Source organism: Lissotriton helveticus, chromosome 8, assembly GCF_964261635.1.
Source record: "Lissotriton helveticus chromosome 8, aLisHel1.1, whole genome shotgun sequence".
In the NCBI taxonomy this organism is placed as follows: Eukaryota; Metazoa; Chordata; class Amphibia; order Caudata; family Salamandridae; genus Lissotriton; species Lissotriton helveticus.
The window spans coordinates 1,484,498,753-1,484,519,764 of record NC_136069.1 but is presented as its reverse complement, the minus strand read 5'-3'; the positions used below and the strand labels follow the sequence as shown (position 1 = coordinate 1,484,519,764).

The window sequence follows — 21,012 nt, the reverse complement described above, 5'->3', positions numbered from 1 at the left end:
CATTCCAATTTCTCACTGCTTTGCTTCTTCCAAAATGTTTGAAGAGCTAATTCTGTAGGTGAAAAGCAAATGACCTGTGTGAGGTGACCAATTTATTGTGGCAGGACAAGCTTGACGTTTTAGAAGTCCTCATTCATTCATTGTGAAGTGCACTGAGATTTTGACATGTGTTATATATTTGCTGTAGACTCTAATGTATGTACATGTATAAAACTCTAAAATCTACAATAGATCAATAGTTTGTTTTAGAAAACATATCATACATTTTCCAATGCTTGTAAACATTAGTTTGTAACTTTATAATGCTTTCACACCTCTTCGTTAACAGAGTACACCTTTCGCTATAGAGCTGATGAAGGCGTGGGCCTTCCAAGTATCCCAGTTCATCCCATTGGATATCATGATGCAGAGAAGCTTTTACGGTGAGCCAGCCTTCATTATTGGCTTCTCAGATTCTGTGCTGTCAGCAAGAGAAACAGGTTGTCTAGTTTTGAAGATTAGAACACGGCACCGTGATAATTATCACAAGAAACATGTAAGATAATGAAAGTGAGATGTCGATTTGCGGTCAGTCTCTTTAATAACAAACATTTGCAATGCAAATAGGTCTCGCATTTGTGAGTTAGAGCTATTGACGTTGTAAATGGCAATGTTTTTTACGTACACATTTTATTTTTGGAGTGAATGTATGTTGTGTGCAAAATGTCTTGGAAAGGTCCTGCACTTCATAATAAATATAATGAAAAAGATGCAAAGTGTGGATTGTGTCAACAATAGCTTGGCATGTACCGCATGGGTGAAGTGTTGCCACACATGCACAACGTGGTGCTTTACTAATATGAAACTCATTTATAAAAGTAGTGCTTACACACTAACCAACGCGATCGGGATTGGAGCATGTGAATCCGAATCCCAGATTCTCTTTCATTTTCTAGACTATTTGTCTTGGTTATCCTCCAAACAGTGGGAGGTAATGAAGTTTGCCAAGGGGTTAGGGGTGCTTTGGGGGTACATGAAAATGTATTAATTGCCTAGTTGTCAAAGGTTGCCTGGCGCTGGGGCGTGGCCGACTGAGCTGCGAAATGGCCGCTTAATCGCGAGCTCCGCCAGCTGCAATATTAATCCTGATAAATCCTGCCTGTTGCAAGAGATATCTACTTGATTTCACCACCCACTGCATCCATAGGTTCCTGGGCACGATCGACCCAAGTTCTGTCGTCCGGAAAGAAAAGCTGCCAGAGATATGGACTCCGGCTGCCTCAACCGGCGCTGCGGCCCGGCGACGTTGGAGGTGCACCTCGGGAGCTGCCCACTACTCGAGACCGGGGACGCTTGGGCCTACCACTTGTGGAGAGGGCGGGAGACGGACGGTGCTGTATCTGCTCACAAAGAGGTGAGATAAGATCACCGCTTTCCCTCGCTGATCCCCTGCCTGCCCGTGGCCCCCCAAGGGTGGCTTTGAGGATCACCCGACTCTCTAGGCAATTTCGAGTTGAGACGCACTGGCGCTAAAGACAACAAGGCTCTGATAGATCTGTGGAGCCTTCATCAGAGAGATCTGTGCATGAGGACCTGGTGCCGTGTACAACATCCGGGGCCTTACCTAACAAATTAGAGGCACACGCACACGTTGTGGCCAGTGTGCACCAGTACCTTTACATACAAAACTGGTCAGCACAGAGGAGCGGGCGATGGTGGGAGAAATATACGGCGTCTGCCTGTGATTGGACTTTCAGAGGGCCACTTCCCGCCCCTCAGAGGAGATCTTCCGGGCCTTGGCGTGGCGCCCTGCTGAGCCTGTGTTTGCTGTGCGCCCTTGGGCCCTGTGGTGATTCGGCGCGCACTGGACTTACCCCTTTAATGCTTCGGTGTGCTGGGTCGTCATGGTGTACCCGGTGACTGTGCCACTGTCCTTGAGCACTGCCCAGTTGGTGCAATCGCATGAGCGGCGGGGAACCGCTTAGAGGAGCAAGGTTGTATCGGACTTGCTGACACCGCCTGTGATCTGCTGCGCCAGCTCCGGGGCCCTGCGGCGGCGCTGTGCTGAAGGTAACATCTACGCCCGATTCAGAATAAGGGTGCGGGAGCTGATCACGCCATGGGCAAAGGCGATCCCCGCCAGCCGAAACTGGCTTTGAGCAAAAAAAAAAAACCAAGCAAACTGAACACGGTGCTCTGCTGCAGGTGGATCGACGCAAGAGGCCCCTCCGGACATTGATGTCGCAGCACTCTTGATGGAGGTACGATCAAGCCTCAAAAGCATAGATGCCAAACTTGATACCATGACGGCCCAATTAGACACTGTGCGCTCTCAGGTGGCCACACACGAAACACGGCTGGACAGCCTGGAAAACCGGTCCACAGAATGCAATGAATTCCAGCAGGAGACCAAAGCGCATATCACTAACTTGGAAACTAAGATCGACACTCTTTGCGCCAAAGTGGATGATTTTGAAGCGCGCTCTCGCAGAAGCAACATCAGGGTCACGGGGATTCCGGAGACCACAGCAATGGGGAGAATGGAAGCCTTCATCACCGATCTACTGCACGAAATCTTTGACTCAAGCCTCTCCCCGGTGTTCACCGTGGAGCGGGCACACAGAACATTGGGGAAGAAACCACCTGTCGGAGCTCCACCGAGACCGATTCTAGTGAAACTCCTCAACTACCAAGACAGGGATCTGATACTGCGCCTGGCAAGGGAGAAAGGAAAAATAACGCACAAAGGTAACAACATCTCCTTTTATCCCGATTTCACAATACTGGTGCAGGCGGCCCGCAAGGAATTTCTGCCAGCTAAACGGCTACTGCTTCAAGCTGAGATCCCATACGCCCCCCTGTACCCGGCCAAGCTGGGGGTCATGCATGATGGCACGGCGCACCACTTCCTTGATGCCATGTCTGCGCTAAAGTTTGCAAAACATGTATGTGGGTCTAAATCAGGGAGGAAAGCACGCACAGAGGTGGACGGGGGCGGCTCCATGAGTGACAATGACTGAGATACGCTTGCCCTGATATGTAGTCACATTTGGATGCAGCACGGCTCCTGATGCTCAACACACAGTTGTCACACTGACTAGTCGTCCTGCTCATATGGATATGTCCGGTGTATTAGGGACAGCCCGGAACTTGGTTTCTGAAATACATCTGTTTTTGTTTAATAGTATGGGCTCTATCTACTGTCCCTGTCACTCTATACTGGGTGGTGGTTTTAATCCATACACTGCACAAAAGGCTTATAATATTGCAGCCACCCTGTGCAAACAGGGGTGTATGCTCGGACTGCGACGCCTCCCAGGGGTGTCTCCCACAATTCCACAGTTTTACTGTTTTGACGCTGTTGGCGTACTTAGGGGGGTTTATACACAACCTGATTGGGGGGTTGGTGTGGGCGGGGGGTGGTTTGGGGAACGGGGTAGTTTGGCGAATTGTCAGTGCCAAGTGAGTGTATACCAAAGATGCATTGTACAGAGTTCTAAAATGAGTCAATCGATATTTGTGACCACTGATTCGGACAAGAGTCAATGGGTGTAACGAAAGTTTTAACATGGAACATATGAGGCCTTAATGATGGTAGGAAAGCTAGGTTGATGCACAGCTACTTGCTCCGCCATGATATTGATATCTGTTTTTTACAGGAGACGCTTATTAACTCTACAGTTTCACCAAGGCTGAGGCACTCGAGATGGGGGTCCACGTACTCGGCCATTTTCTCTAATTATGCTAGAGGTGTTGCTATCCTTGTGCGCAGGGGCATTGATTGGAAGGAGCACACTGTGCTTAGCGATGAGGAAGGCAGCTATGTGGTAATTCATGGTACCTTGCTGGGCAAAAATGTGATTCTAGCTGCTGTGTACGGGCCGAATGTTGATGACCCTATGTTTTTTCAGAAAGGTGTGGGCACAAATAACAATCCTTGACTGTCCTACGATCATATGGGGTGGGGACTTTAATGTGGTCATAGACGACACGTTAGATAGACAAGGCGCTTCCAGACAACTGCACCCCCGCGAAAGTCAGGCTTTGCGAGACATAATAAGTGAAGGGTGTCTACTAGATGTTTGGAGAGCCCGAAATGCCCACACAAGGTTAGGTACATGCATTTCCGCACATCACGCTGCCTGGTCTAGATTGGATTTCTGGTTAGTGTTCCAAGACGTAGCCACTTGGACTACAGATGTTGGTATCCTGGCCCCTTCCCTTTCTGATCACGCTCCATGCCTCCTAGCACTTGAGATCCCTGGGGCCCCTATGAGAGCTTTCACCTGGCGCCTCCCGCCGCATGCGCTACAAGACGCTGCCTTCACTGAAGAGATACGCCAGGACATGAAAGACTACTTTGTTAACAATGAGGGTTCCGTCACTTCAGAAGCAACACTATGGGACGCCTTCAAAGTGGTCATAAGGGGTCAATGCATAGCGCGCAGGGCGGGAGTCCTGAAGTCCATCAGGGACACCATGGCTAGATTGGAGGGGGAGCTGAAAGCTCTGGAACACTCTTTCTGTACTGACCCTACATCTGACACGGCCGCACAACTCAAAGCCAAATTACTAGACTTCACTGAAGAGGCCCAACGTGAATTGAAATTCTTAAACAAACACGCTGAGGCGCGCAGATATGGATAGGGTGATAGACCCAGTCGAACCCTAGCTAGAATGATCAATTGCACTGCGCCACCCACACATGTGCACACCATAATCGACAATGACGGGGTCTTGATCACGGGGCAAAGTGAGATACTGCAGGTGTTCTCTACATACTATTCCAACTTGTATAAGTCCGCACACGCTGCGCCCAATGACGCCCTCACATTCTATCTAGAATCCATAGCGCTAGTGTGGTTTAAAAATGCACACCGCCAGTATATGGACCACCCTGTGACAGTCCAAGACATTGTCAAAACCATAAAAGCCCTCCCGCTAAACAAGGCTCCAGGTCCAGATGTCTTAACTGCAGCCTTCTACAAAACATATGTAGATGAGCTTGCCCCAAGGCTACATGAGGTGTTTGCCGAGGCGCTGGAAATAGGGACGCTGCCTGAATCGATGAGAGAAGCTCTGATCATAAAGCTGTTGAAACCAGACAAAGATGACAAATGCCTTGATTCATATAGACCCTTATAACTGATCAACGTGGACGTAAAAATGTATGCGAAAATAATAGCGGACCATCTGCAGCCTCTGCTTCCGATGGTGGCCCTCCCGGACCAATCAGGTTTTATACCTGGACGTGCTACTACGCACAACCTAAGAACTGTATTCTCGATACTCCACTATTTGCATCCAGATGTACAGGCAGGGGCGATATTTTTAGATGCCACGAAGGCGTTTGACTCCCTCGAATGGCCATATCTATTCATCATTCTAGAGCGCATGGGATTCAGCCCGCTGTTTATAAATCAGATTCAGTTACTCTACATTGCTCCCAGGGCCCGGGTGAGAGTGAATGGCATGATATCAGACCCGTTTGTGATTTCTAGGGGAACTAGACAGGGGTGCCCACTTTCCCCCTTGCTCTTTGCCATCACCATGGAGCCATTAGCAACCAGAATTAGGCAACACCATACAGCTAGAGGTATAGGACTTAGCTCCAGAAGCTTGCTGATCTCACTCTACGCCGACGATGTCACTCTTTATGTGAATAATCCAGCGGTAAATTTGAATCCCCTCCTGAGGGAATTTGTCAAATTTGGAGGACTTTCAGGTGTTAATATAAACTGGTCTAAGTCGGTAATGTTTCCATTGACTGATAATACCTCGGAAGTACACTCCGACTGTCCTTTGAGATGGGAGACAGATGAAGTTAAATATCTAGGCATCTGGATTAGCCGGAACCTCCAAGACCTCTGGACCCTAAATTTTGGAAAGGCGGTGTCCTGGCTGGAAAGCAAGGTGGCAATATGGTCGAAACTCCCCTTGTCTCTGGCTGGTAGGATAGCCTTGGCGAAAATGGTTGTACTGCCCAAATTCCTTTACCTCTTCGCAAACATCCCTATCCCGCTGACGCAATGCTTTTTCACCTGCCCACGGTCCCACCTACTGTCCTTGGTGTGGGCTGGGAGCCAAGCTAGACTCTTGTGGGCACTATTGACGCTGCCGCTGCGACAGGGGGGCATGGGTGCCCCTGACATGCACCTATACGCGCTCTGCGCACAGGCCCAAAACTTACATTTTTGGGCGTTCCCCACGCCATACCAACCACATGTGGCGGTTGAGATGGATGCGGTGGCTCCACTGCCATTGAGCGTCGCCCTATACCGTAAAACTCCTAGACCCGTGAAGGAAGTGGACACAGCCGACATGCTACGCTGGGCGTGGCGCGAGCTACAGAGACGTGCGACCTTACCCCTGTTATACGCGCCTGCGATCCCCCTTAAACAGAACCCCATGCTTCCCTGCCTGGAGGCGAGCGGTGGTGATATCTCTATTGCTGGAACTAGGATGTACACGTTTGCAGATTTAACTGACTTTCTGTGTGTCTGCACCAGTCTATTTCTCTACCAGCTACCGGGCTCACTGTCATGCATCTATTCATCTCTCTTTGTTAGAGGTGCGCAAGCCAATATATTAATTAGCAGGTAGAGCCAGCCGGAGACAAGCCAAGTGTATACGAGCCAGTGGGTGAGCCGTGAAAATGATCGGCATGTTAATCATACAGTAAACATGTTGTAAATGTGCGATAAAGTCTCTTCAGAATTAAAAAAAAGTGCATTTCTTTAGCGCCTCACCTCAGTACACAAGATTATAGCACTGAATTGAGAGGAAGTTATTAAAAGTGCTTGTTTTAAGCATGAGTTAAAACACTGCCACTCCTCCCGCCCGACAACAATGCCATTTGTGAACTAAGAGGCGTCAGTTGCCATGCATACCCCGAATGTTGCCTAGAGACTTCTTATATTTAGAGTAACAATAAAATCTAGTTAATTAAACACGAGGAGTTTTTGTACAGCACACATCTTGAACTCGCATATTTCAAGGTGGCAATAATAAAGATGAAAACAGAAGTGCCTGCTGGCAAGAAAACTAAGCATGGGCGGATTTTGCGAATTGGCAATCCGCGAACTTGCGTATTTACGGATTCGCAATCCGCAAAATCCGCGAACTCTCGCGAATTTGCGGATTTTTTTTTGTTTTTTGTGTTCGCAAGGGTTTCTGCCAGTTCGCGAGGGTTGTGTACCAGTTCGCAATTGCGAACTTACTTGTCGGCTCGCAACGGCCGCGACTAAGTTGTTTCTACGTCTGGTTTATCATCACAGGTTCACAGCACCCTCTGTTTCACCACTGCCACCCTCTGGTACACCCATGCCACCCTGTGGTACATCACTGCCACCCTCTGGTTGGTTTATCACTGTAGATTATGGGGGTGAAAAAAAGCAAGCACACCTGCCCTGCTTCAACTGACATGAATTAATTTGGAGTTGATTAATGTGTCACTGAATTTAAACTTCCAGTCTGGCTGGCACCTGGTTCCATATCTGTAATTTGCTTTCTGTTGCAGTGCAATTTGTTTTCACAGGACCTTTGTGGCCTACTTGTAGCTATTCTCTGAGCCTGCTGTGAGGGTCAGAACAGGGTCATAGAATAGTTGCAAGTAGGCAACTGAACTCTGAAGGGGCCCCTCAGGAAGCACTACAGGGAATGGTTACTAATGATAAGATTGAACTTTTGCACCTGCTGAGTGCTTTCAGTTTTGTCTGTAATTGCTTTCTGTTGCAGTGTAATTTTTTTAACAGGACCTTTGTTGTATACTTGTAGCTATTCTCTGAGCCTGCTGTGAGGGTCAGAGCAGGGTCATAGAATAGTTGCAAGTAGGCAAATGAACTCTGAAGGGGCCCCTCAGGAAGCACTACAGGGAAAGGTTACTAATGATAAGATTGAACTTTTGCACCTGCTGAGTGCTTTCAGTTTTGCAAAAATCCAAATATCCAGCAGCATCCACAAAAAGTAACCCTTCCAGGTCAAGATCCAAATCAAAGTGACCAGCACATGAAGAAAGCACTGGGAGGAGCCTGCTGGACAGGAACAGGAAGTTGGAGACTGTGGGGCACTTCCTTCCTCCCACCCCCCCCCCCCCCAAAATGGACTCCTTGCAAAGAAAAAGTGCAGGCAAATGTCAACCTGAGGAGTTATTCTGATAAAAATCATAATTTTCAAGGTTTATGCTGCCTGCTGGTGGATTTCTTGTGCGAAATTGCAAATTTTGCAATCTCGCAATTGCGAGATTGTTGCTGCCCGCCGCATCTACGTGTTCGCAAGTGTTTACTCCCGCGAAATTGTATAGTATTCTAGTTGGCAAGTGCGACCAAGCAAAAAATCCGCTTCGCACGGATGTTACGAATTTTCGGCAAGTTCGCGAGAGTTCGCGGATTGCGAATTTGCCGAAAATCCGCAAAATCCGCGAGCCGAATGGATTTTGCGCCCATGCTTAAAGAAAACACAAACGGGAGTGGGGGGGGCAGGGGAGGGTGAGAAGTCTTAGACTGAGGGAGAGAGCGGTAGGGTGGGGAGATAGGGAAGAAAATAGTGTTAGGAGTTAAGGGGCCAATAGGCGTGGAAGGATACAAATAAAGTATGAGGCGGGACTAACAAGCCTCAAACTATTCGGAAGGTAGCATTTGAGACAAAAAACGATGGGCAGAGATTGTCAGAGCTTCCACACTACAGTATATACTACATGCCTCTCAAAGTGATGGCAGCGCATTCGCACTGCAACGTTAGGCGACACCTAAAAGAAAATAGTGTTAGGAGTAAAGAGGCCAATAGCCGTGGAAGGATACAAATGATGAATGAGGAGGGATTAACAAGCCTCAATTAATCGGAAGGCAGCATTTAGGACAAAAGCCAATGGGCAGAGAGTGGGCGGAGCTTCCACGAAGCTTCCACCCTACAGTATATACTGCATGCCTCTCAAAGCGATGGCAGCACATTTGCACTGCAACGCTAGGCGAGACCTAAAAAAAAGAAAAGTAATCTGACAACTACATCAATTCTTAGGAAATGCTTCTCTTTCTCCAGGAACGGATGCAACAGCTGACATCAGATATCCGCCTTTCGTTAGTAAATAAGCTGCGAGCTATAGTCAAAGGGGACAAAATAAGTGGTCTCCTTCTAACTGAGGAAAAAACAAGTGCAAAAGAAGTTCCATATTAAATCTACATTTATTTTCCCTGTACCAACCCTGACAAAGATTGTAAAAAATGTTTTCTGTTTCAACTTTGTGGGATGAGATTTTTCAAAAACAATGAGGTTTGGTTTTTACTGCTAATTAATGTAGTCATAACAGTGGGCGGGGCAGGCATATGAAACGACTATAATGCTACTCAACAAAACTTGATAAACGGAGTGTCGGCTCAATTCAGGAATTGACAAAAATAATAGTGACCACTGTTCCCACTAACGTGCGTGGGTGGGCGCGTGCCCACGATGGTCACACGGAGCGCGCAGTGTCCAGAATTTAGCGCGCACACTGTGAGACATCCCCACAAGACCGTTCACGCCGCCGCTTTTTAAACGCGATCGGCGCGAAATTTAGGTGTGAGGCAGAGGAGAAACATGGTGCTTGCAGGCACGCAAAGCCCATTGTGCTGAAAGGGCTTCTGCTTCAGCCCCCCCCCATACCCCCTGTCGTGAGACAGCTTCCCGGCACACAACAGCCGCACTGAGTACTTCACGGGTCTTTAAAAGACCATTTACATGTAAATGAACTTTGTCGGGGGTACAACAAAGAGAGGCGGAGGTGGGGGAGATTGGAAACAGTAGGCGTCAAAACATCCCATAGGGGCGTGGCTACCAGCCGGAGGGAATGGTCGCTTGTTAACGCGACTCCCGGCCCTCGCCCGATTATCCGGAAAACAGATCCGCTTTTACGCTGGAGACTCCCTAGCAACTGGGAGCCTCCCCAACCTTGACCACCGGAGCACGCCTGGTCACGGTGCTGGACCGATCGGAGGGACTGGGCCAGAGGTAGAGCCGCCGTCACGGAGATCCCCGGAGCCCGCACAATGGCGCCTGCGCTCGGGCTCTGCCCGAAGTCCTCCAGCGACTGCTGAGCGTCTGACGGAAGCTGCCGGAGCCTTGCCTGCTTTGCCGCTTCTCATCGCGGCTGTGCTGGGACCCTCTGCGACTGCCGGAGCTTCCTCCCGGCTGACTTGGAGCCTGTAAATTGCCTGCGGGGGGACTAGGAGCGTGTCGCCGGCCTGCCGGGGCGCCAATCACGCGACGCCCCGGCTCTGAGGCCTACTGTCCCCGGAGCTCCGGTGCAGGCTGCCTGTTGGCCCGCAATTTGCGGCGGACCTGCCGCCTGCTGCCCAGAAGCTGCTGGCACCCTGGGGTTCTACTCCTACCTCGCTACAGGGCGGAGGCTCGATATTTTGGTCTGGGCCTACTGGAGCCTACACTGCCCTTCTGCCCAGGCCGGACCTGAACTGTGGCCCACTGTGCTGGTCTCCCCCCCCTCTGCCTGGTATATTGGAGCCTGTGGGGAGATTGCGGACCGCTCAAGAGAATATTATCGGCCTGTCAAGGAGTTGTCCACGTGAAGCTTGGACTCGGGGGCTGGCCGCCGCTGGGGACCCGAGCCATTGAACCACGAGGGGAAGCGATCTCTTCACGAGCGACCGATTCACTTACCTGCCTGGTGACCTGGTTGAAGTGACTACCGCCCAGACTGCGTACTGCCACACTCGCAGGGTGAGCCCAGCGGAGGCCTAGGGGTGGATTCATTGCCTGCGGCCGCGGGAGACCTGTGGTGGTGGTGGTGAGTGACCTGCAGAAGCTCCTCTCCCTGAGTAGCAACCCACTTGACGCATCGTATCCCCAGCCATTCCACATTGGGTCGCCCGTAGATCGCCCGAGGGTGAGGTGGAGGTCTGGACCCTGTCTAAATTGCGCCACTGACTAGCTCCAGCCACTCTGGTGGCCCGACCTACGACAGGAGATGTCGTCTAACAAAGGTGGTAGGCCCCCGACCCAAAGGCAAATAACTAAAAACTCCTGGGGGTCCAGAGCTGAGAACAAAGACGCGGCCCCCCTTGCGGACTCAAAAACTGCGTCCCCGTCGCAGGGAGCGAAGTCGCTTACTCTAGAGGACGTCATGGAGGCGATCGCCGGAGTCCGCTCCTCCCTAGAAACCCGCATTGACTCGGTTAATATTGAGGTTACCCTTTTGCGAGCAGACCTGCGCAAGATGGACACTAAGGTCAAAGATGTAGAAGTCAAGACGGCGGCTCTCATTGACAACACCTCTACACTCCAACAGCAAGTCGCCCAACTCCAGACACAACAAAAACAGATGTCTGACCTGCTGGATGATTATGAAGGGAGGGCGCGACGCAACAATGTCCGAATTTTGGGAGTTCCGGAGAGACTGGAGGAGCCATCAGCGGACCTGTTCGTTGAGGAACTGATCACGAAACATCTCCGACCTAAGCAACTTTCGAGTTATTTTTCCATCGAACGGGCGCACAGGGTTCCAGGGGGCAAGCCAAAACCAGGGGCCCCACCCCGCCCCATCATTGCGAGGGTCTTCAACTTTAGGGACCGTGACGCTATTCTACAATCCGCCCGCTCAGGACCGCCTCTTCTCCTTGAAAATGCTCGCATTTCGATCTTCCCAGACTTCACGATGAAGGTGCAGGCGAGACGACGCAGCTTTCTCGAGGTCAAGAAGGCACTGCGAACTCAAGGTATTAAATATTCCATGCTTTTTCCTGCTAAGCTCCGCCTGGAGATGGATGGCAAAGCTTGGTTCTTCCTATCGCCGGAGGATGTGTGGGACTGGTTGGAGGGCTGGCGCCGAGCAGGAGGGTCTCCAAGGGCCACTGGAGGTTCGGACGACCTTCCGAGAGAGGACCATCCGCCAGAAAGCCAAGACTTGTTTGCTGAAACTCCTGCCGATGGACGGGGATGATTCCCGCTCCTGCGGGATCTCCTTGAATGGCTGTTGACTGGTTTTCTACCGACTTCCCACCTTTTGTTTTTAATGTGTATGGGAGCGGCGGCCCTCTGTATCTTATTGAACACCTGCTCTTGCACAACGCCCTATCTGGCCCCGATCGGGCTACACCAGCTGACCAACAAGTAACTTTTCTACTTTGTGAATGTTGAATGGGGTCTATTTATAGTCTTATACTTATATCATGTTTGCCTTGCTTTCAGATTCGGGCGAGCGGCTTTACCGGCCGACCGAGTCCCCCGATTCTGGTAGGGAGGGCGACAGGCACTCTGCCTAGTTGGGGTGTGGATAGTTCTAAATCCGCGGGCAGGGAAGCAGGGAGGGGGGAATGGGGGTGGGGTGACGGGTTGTGGGGGTGTTTGGTTTTGTTTTGATGTATTTTACTGTTTTCAGCGGAGTCCTTTTTGGTCGTGATCTACTGCACACACATGGTTCCTTTCTGACAGATTGGCCACCTCGGTTGACCTCCGGTCCCCCCGGGACCAGAGATCCTCCCGATCTTATGCTCCGATGGGTTCCGAGGTCTCGCTATCATGAGCGGGTCCCATCCGGCCCTCACTCATATCAGCTCCTTCACTCCCATTGCTATGGCACAGACTCTCTCTAGAACCCTTAATATCCTGTCCTGGAATGTCAACGGGCTGGGTCACAAAATAAAAAGGAGTGTAGTCCTCCAGTTTCTACGGCGCCACTCCCCAGACATAGTCCTACTCCAAGAAACACACTTAGTGGGTAACACATGCCAGGCGCTCCAACGTGGGGGATATAAACTATTAGTCCACGCAGGGTTCTCTTCGGGATCCCGAGGAACTGGGATTCTGGTCCGCAAGTCTCTTGCACTTACCCACACTCGGACTTGGGTGGACCCCCTTGACCGCTTTGCGCTAGCTGAGACAGCCTGGGAGGGGCGCCCCCTGAATATTATCTCAGCGTATCTTCCGCCGACCTTGACCCGAGACTCCCTCAGGGAACTCGGCGCCCAATTACTAGGCCTCTCCCCAGGTACTCTCCTGATAGGCGGCGATTTTAATGTGACGATGTGCGATGACATGGATCGTAACCTCAAGCGTAGCTCCCACCGCCGCAGCTCGGACTTGGCAGACTTTACACATGCCATGGGGCTGACAGACATCTGGCGTATCCACCATCCCGACACGCCGTACTTCACTCACTATTCCAATGCACATAACAGTTTGTCTAGGATTGACTACCTATTTTGCCCCACCGCGGACATTGGTTGCTTCATCCACCCGAAAGGCCTCCCCCGCGGCATCTCCGACCACTCACCGCTTAGTGTAGACCTCACCTATAACTGTCATGTTACCCGAGGCCCCATTGTCATCAACCCCTGGATAATGCAAATCCCTGACATTAGGGAATCATTGCAGAAACGCAGTGAATTCTACTTTACTGAAAATGTTGGGTCTGTGAATTCGACGGTCACACTCTGGGAGGCGTACTTGGCAGTGATGAAGGGAGAAGCACTGGCCCTAAAAAATGGTTACGTGCGGAAGCATAATGAACAATTACTTCAGGCTGAATCGGAACTCATTAACCTTGAGACATCCCATAACATCGCCCCGTCAGATGCCACTGCGGATAAGCTCCGCACTCAACAACTAGTATATAAGGCCCTGTCCCGAGAGAAGGCACAGGCGCGACTACTCCACACGCGTCACCGAGTTTACGAGTTCGGGGACAGCGGGGGTAAGATGCTTGCTTGGCTGGAGCATCGGGACCAAGGGTCCAGATGGGTACCATCCATAGCTCTGCCGGATGGTTCCACGGTGACGGATCCTCGAGATGTCACGGAGGCCTTCGCTGACCATCTGGAACAAGTCTATACAGCTGGTGGTGGTTACACGGCTGAGGAATCCCGGCAACTCCTGGATGAGATGCGTCTCCCAACTGTGTCAGACGAGGATAGACTGGCCCTGGACGCTGACATTACGGCAGAGGAGCTAACTGCGGCACTATTTGCCGTTAACTCCGGCAGGGCTATGGGCCCAGACGGGGTGCCTATTGAGTTTCTAAAGGGCATGGTCCCGGACGTTATCCCCCATCTTCGAAATATGTTTATCGAAAGTAGAGAGAACGGAATCCTTCCACTCGCCCAAAGGCTGGCCTCTATAGTGGTTATCCTTAAACCCTCTAAACCACCCACAGAATGCGGTTCCTATAGGCCTATCTCCTTGATCAGTGCGGAGGCGAAGGTTCTGGCCAAGCTATTGGCGACTCGCCTTCTCTTGGTGCTCCCCTCCTTGATTCATGATGACCAATCTGTTTTTTTGCCAGGTCGCAATACAGCGTTAAACCTTCACAGGGTTCACAATGTATTGAGTCGCAGGCCCACGATACAGCAAGATGCGGCCATCTTGTCCCTTGATGCCACTATGGCATTTGATTCGATCGAATGCCCGTATCTCTTTGAGGTCCTTCGCTGCTTTGGCTTTGGGCCCCAATTCATTAGCTGGGTGCGACTTCTTTATACAGACCTCTGGGGCCAGGTCCGAGTTAATACGCATACGTCCAGGAGGTTTCCGCTTCGTCGGGGCACCAGGCAGGGTTGCCCCCTCTCCCCGCTACTGTTTGCCCTCACCCTGGAACCCCTAGCCCATTGGATCCGCACAGACGCCTCCATTAGAGGCCTGCAGTGGACTGATGACGTCACGGACAAAATTTCTCTATATGCGGACGACATATTAATATACGTGTCATCCCCTCGTTCCTCAATCAATAGCTTGTTTCATGTGCTTACTAATTTTGGCAAGTATTCCGGATATTCCATAAACTGGACTAAATCTGTGCTTTTTATGCTACATGGACCCTCGCCCAGATTGCCAAGAGGGTTTGCCATCACAGAGGCCAAGGAGGGCTTCATGTATCTAGGCATCTTTGTCACGCCAGATTCCAGGGTGTTCTATGATCGCAACTTGTTGGCCCCCCTGCGTAGGCTTCGCAATGACGTTGCCCACTGGCGCTCCCTCCCACTTTCGCTCCCTGGCAGAGCTGCGCTGTTTAAAATGTTGGCACTCCCGCGCTTCCTCTACGTCCTGCAGAACTGCCCCTTCTTGGTCCCAGACTCTTATTTTCGCACAGTTGAGAGTGAGCTTCGACTTTTGCTATGGGATGGAGGGGCCGCCAGGATTGCCCCCTGCAAACTCTTCCAGAGCTGGTATGATGGGGGCATCGCCCTCCCTAACCTTCGCCTCTATTACTGGGCCTCACAGCTGGTTGCTGTGAACCACTGGATACACGGTTCGCCCTTGAATCCGGCCTTCCTCCTGGATAGGTCCCAAACTGGCCGTGAGTGATACCTAGGGGCTCTCTATGGTAAGCCCTCCAGAACTAGATATGTTGGACCGATGGCACACACAGTGGCTATTTGGCACAAGGCTACTAAATGTTTGGGATGGACGAATAGGTATACTAGAGCGACACCCTTGTGGTCTACACAGGGCCTGGGCTCCCTCTGCTTCAGTCAGGGTTTCGATAAATGGGACATGCTTGGGATCTCGGAGTTAGGAGACCTTGTTCATAAGGGAAAAGTGTTGACTTTTAATGACCTTCAGACTAAATATGCCCTTGCACCTACTGAATTTTTCCGATATCTGCAAATCACACATGCTATTCTTGCGGCTGTCCCAGATCTTGCCAACCTTCCTATGACCTCTCCTCTTGAGGACAGACTACTGTCGGAACCTCTCCCAGAAAAGGCCATCTCCCTCACCTACCGTAAGCTATGCAATAATCTCCCCGATCCCTTTCAATCTCTGCGGTCCAAATGGGAGGCTGACTTAGGCCCTTTAGACGAGGAAGATTGGCGCTCGGCCTTAATGTCCCCGAGAGAGTCGGCTATCTGTCACAGATTTTGGCTGATCCAACTGAAGGTGCTACACAGAGCATACATGTCTGCCCTCACATTGGCCAAAATTGGACGGCGCCCTGACACCCTGTGTCTACGTGGATGTAGCCTCCCTGGTACCTTCTACCATGTTTTGTGGGAATGCCCAGTAGTGCAACAGTTTTGGGCTGGGGCGATTCGAAAAATGAGTAGCTCCCTAGGTAAACCACTCTTGCTGACACCCACAACGTGTGTCCTTAACATCTGGGGGGCCAATGACCTGACTGACCCTGAGCTACAATGGGCGGCACTAGGCTTCCTGTTGATCAAGCGCTCGATAGCGATGAAATGGGGTTCGCCAGACGGTATATTGGTGGTGAGCTGGGTGGCTGAAATGGATCGTTGCATGATCGCGGAAAAAACTGTGTACAAGGTTCGAGGATGCCCCAAAATGTGGGATAAGAAATGGGGACACTGGAATGTTTATCGGGGGGAGCTATGTGATTCTCCTACTATGGAACTGGCCATGTCCCGGGATGGCACTATGAGAGGCCATGTACTGTGAACTTGTCTCTTTATTTGCTTTGTGTGTGATTTGATATGCAATGCAGTGCTTGCGACTGTTTTCCGACTCTGCTTTCTTTGTTCTAGTTTTACAAAAAAGAAAACCATGTAGCTACTACATCCTTGTGTGCATCGATAGTTCTGTATACACCTTCTTCTGCTACGCCGCCGGACCCCAGGGTTGTCGGCTGAAGGGCTGTGTTGCTTTGACGTAGTTATGATTGTGTCTGCCGGCCCCTGGGTTGTAGGCGTTGACCTATGTCTTACGGAACTGCAAATAAAGGTTTTTACAAAAAAACAAAACAAAAAAAAAAACATCCCATAGGGCAGCTATTAGTCCCACATTTAAAGTCAAAACCTTGCCAGCAAGCTGCTGAGATTCGAGGGGCCCCCTTACGTACCTTGCAGGGAGGCCCCCACGAGTTTCGTTATGCCAGTGTCTAGCTATAGGAAGACTAGAAATACTTTTCGCTAAAGGAATATGGTGCAAATATTTCATCACTGCATCAAACTTTAATGGGATGTGTAAAGTGCCCGGGGCCCCCCAAGGAAGACTCGAACCACGGAGCTTCGGAGGCACCTTCTTTATTCAGGCTCCGTCATATTATCACCACCACTTTCCCCGCACTTCCGGCCCCTCTCCTTCCGCCTCCGCCTGCCCTGTCCCGACATCAGGGTCAGGCAAGGGCGACATGACACCTCCCCCTTTTGTACAATGAAGCTTACTGTCTCTTAGAGTTCTTCAATGAGTCAAACAGGTCGCTTGGTTGTTCGTCGTGGACGGATGATTTGCGCTTGCTCAGAGGTGTGGCAATCCCTGGCATCTTCACGTCTTACTGGGCTGGGACGTGCTCCTTCACCGTTTCCTCCTTGGCTCGACGAGTCCGTGCTAGAGCCACAGTCCTGGACTCGAGTGTGGGCAGAGGGGTTGCACCTTTTGAAATGGGACACGTTTCGAGTCATCCATTTGCCTTCAGACTCAGCCGTGATCATAGTTCCTTTCTGATTGGAGCCTCGCAGTGGGTGTGCGAGGTATCGGCTGTCCGCCTTTGTTCTACGGTCGTGTTTCACCAGCACCCAGTCTCCTTCCTGAATGTCCGTCTGCGTCACATGCCTGCGTTGGTCAGCATAGTCCTTCATCTTTAATTTCTTTTCCTTTCCCAGTTTCACCAGGGTATCATGATCAGTGGTCACAGTTCTAGACTGCATGACGGTGTTTGAAATGGGCAGCCGCGTGCGAACAACTCGCCCGAGCATCAGAGTAGCAGGGCATTGATTCGTAGTACTGTGCGGCGTGGTCCGATATGCCCTCAATACTTCATTGAATGCTTGCTGGATGTCGCGGTGAGCGAGTTCTGCTTGCTGAACCGTCTTCTTGTGGGTCCCCATGAATCGTTCAACCATGCCGTTGGCCTGAGGCCATAAGGGAGTAATCTTCCGATGTTTAAAGTTGAGATGTTTTGCAAAATCGGCAAATTCATGACAGTTGAACGGTGGTCCATTGTCTGTTTTTACTCCCGTAGGGATTCCCCATGCTGCAAACATTTAATCGATGACGGGAATGACGGCCGTCGCTTTGATGGGGGATACTTGATGCGCAATGGGAAAACGAGAGTATTCGTCCATGATGACGATAATGTATCGGCCTGATTTCAACGGACCAAAAAAGTCAATAGCCACTTGTTGCCACACCCGTCTGGTAGTTCAGACATCTGCAGAGGGGCTGGCGGTTCATCTCGACTCACTAGCTGACATGAAGCACAGTCCTTAAGTGTGGCCTCCACCATTTTATCAAGTGAGGGAAACCAGATGCGTTCTCGGAGTGCTTTCTTGGTGGCTACTACTCCTCTGTGTCCTTCGTGGGCTAAGTTGATGACCCCTTGTCGCAGTCGCTGAGGAATGACTATCCTCCCTCCTCTCAGCAATAACCCATCCATGCTGATTGATAGTTCTTCTTGGACGTGCTTGAACGCCATGAGTTCTTGAGTATCAGCCGCTGTATCTTGGTGACTGTCGTCTAGATGTCTCCATGAGCTGGTGCGTACCCGGGCCATGATGGCCTGAATTGTGGGATCATGAGTAGATGCTTCACAAATAGTTTCTAATGGCACCGCCGGAGGACACGCGTTGTCAATGACGAAGTGAATGTACTCTTCTGCTACAGAACATTGTTCTGGAGTGTGAGACTGCGGGGGCCGTGACATGTAATCCGCTGGGTTTTCTGCCTTCCCAGGTTTATGGACGATGGTGTAGATGTAGTCTTGCAAGCGTAAACCCCATCTTTCTATTTGAGGGGGCATCTTCGCCCGTGGGTTGCCAAAGATGGTGATGAGCGCCTGGTGGTCTGTGATGTGTGAAGTGTTTTCCATACACAAACAGGTGGAAATGTTCACAGGCCCACACAACGGCGAGGCTCTCTTTCTCGGGTTGTGAGTAAGCCTTCTCCGTATCTGAGAGACTGCGACTGACATAAGCGACGACAGGATGTTGGTCCTCTTCATGGTTGTACTGAGCCAGGATGGCGTACAAGCCGATAGGGCTGGCGTCCACAGTGATTTCAGTCTTTCTTTTGGTGTCAAAGTATGCCAAATTGATAGCAGTGCTCACAGCTTTCTTGATTTTATTGAACGCGTGTTGACACGCAGGTGACCACTGGAATTGCTGACCTTGACGGGTGAGTACTCTAAGTGGGTAGCTGATGGTAGCGTAGTCTTTAATATAACAGGCACAATAACTTGCCATCCCCAAGAATGACCGGAGATCACTAAAGCCTTGTGGCTGTGGGGTGTCTGCAAGGGCAGACACTTTCCCAGGGTCTGTTTTTTTTTTTTGCAGAGTTTTATATAGCGCGAACTAGACCCGAACCGAATCAGGTATCAGAGCGCTTTACATAGCACCAGTTACGTTACATGAGGACACACTTTCATTTTTTATTTTTTTTTAGGCACGGGGAGATTAAGTGATTTGCCCAGAATCACAGGAGGTTTTTGGCGTTGTTACCGAGGCTCGAACCCAGATCCCCAGGTCCGAGGTCGAGCGCCGTAGCCGTTTTCATGCCATCTTTTGAAAGATATGTCCATAGAATTTTAGTGTGGACTTGTGGAACTCACATTTATCCGGGTTGAGCGTGAGGTTAGCACTGAGTAAGGCGTGACACACTCCGTCTAAGGCTTTGTCATGTTCCGCTTGATTTTCCCCGAAGACCAGGATATCGTCACTGTAGTTAAAGGCATTTGGGATGCCCTGGATGACCCACCGGATAGCTTCCTGAAATATCCCAGCAGCTGAGGATATTCCAAAGTTTAGATGTTTATAGCGGAACAGGCCTTGATGGGTGGTAAAGGTGGTAATGTAGCGGGATTTCTCATGTAGTTCCAGTTGGTGGTATCCCTTGTTGAGATCCAGCTTCGAGAAAACAGTTGCCCCATTGAGTTGAGCAATCATATCACTGATATGAGGTCCAGGATGTCGTTCCCTCTCAATAGCCGTATTCAGGGTACGCATGTCCACACACATGCGCACTTTGTTGTCTTGTCCCTTCTTGGGCACTACCACTACTGGCGATACCCAGGGTGTGGGTCCTGTGGATCGTTCAATGATGTCTGTCCTCAGCAAGTCCTGTAGCTTGTCATCTACTTCCTGTTGCAGATGAAACGGCACCTTCCTGTGATGTTGCGCTATCGGTGATATTTGTTCATTGATGTGCAGTTTGACTTTGAACTGGTGGAGCTTCCCAAGGCCTTTAAAGAGATTTGGGAACTTGTTGACAATGTCTGGGGAGTCGTCTACCGTGTATAAAAGTTCAACAAGTTTGAGGAGTTCTGCTGTTGGCAGACTGAGAAGGCAGTCTGCTGCATCTTTACCCTGGATGTGAGCCTGGATCTGTCGGTCCTTATAGGTCAGAGTTGTACGGAATTGTCCCAGACATGGTAGGGGTTTCCTGGACATCCAGGTGTAGACTCGAACGGCGGCCGGTTCCAGCTTCGGCTGAGGTTTCATGCTTTGGTATTCCATGGCACATATGTAGTTCAAGAAAGCTCCGGAGTCTAGTACAAACTTGGCGAGGTGACTCCCTATTCGAATGTTCAATCTTGGGTATTTCTTCAATCTGTGGGGGTCGGACACCATGCATACGTATTCCTCACTGTCCTGCGAGACAGGTGTGGGAGTCGACGACTCCCGGGACGTCGACCTCCGGGATCTGTGGGAGGTAACCGACTGGGGGCTCGACCTTGATGAGCTGGATGAGCAGCTTTTCCTTCCCCTCACTGCTCTTGCATGGTGGCGGGTTTCTGAGCTTGACTTGGCTGTCTTCATTTCCGACATCCGCGTTTCACAGGCTACTTTGAAGTGGTTTTCTCTTCCACAGCGGTGACACTGCTGTCCTATGGCAGGACACTGATAATATTGTCTGCATCTGTAGCATTTTGAGGTTGGTCTGCTTGTCCGACTGCTTCTGGTTCCGGTGCACGAGGAGGTTGCACAGAAGGTCTGTGTCGGTCTTCCCGACTTGCGGCGGTCGGAACGGTGCTCGGGTCTGTGTGAACTTGCTTTCGGAAGGCTTGCTCCCTTTTCTCGGACTTGCTGGCTTCCATCTTCTTGGCATGATCTTCGCTTGATCATTAATGCGAGTGAGTTCTTCTATCTCTTC

The 21,012-nt window shown here is 50.6% G+C and overlaps 1 protein-coding gene across 1 annotated transcript in view; it reads left to right on the top strand.

The window, feature by feature from the left end:
- The window catches only part of LOC144773916 (N-acetylated-alpha-linked acidic dipeptidase 2-like), a 696,330-nt gene that overhangs the window by 210,724 nt on the left and 464,594 nt on the right, over positions 1 to 21,012 (top strand). Inside the window, exon 8 of the mRNA XM_078658978.1 lies at positions 329 to 422. Coding sequence (XP_078515104.1) covers positions 329 to 422 — 94 coding nt within the window. The remainder of the gene's footprint in view (positions 1 to 328; positions 423 to 21,012) is intronic.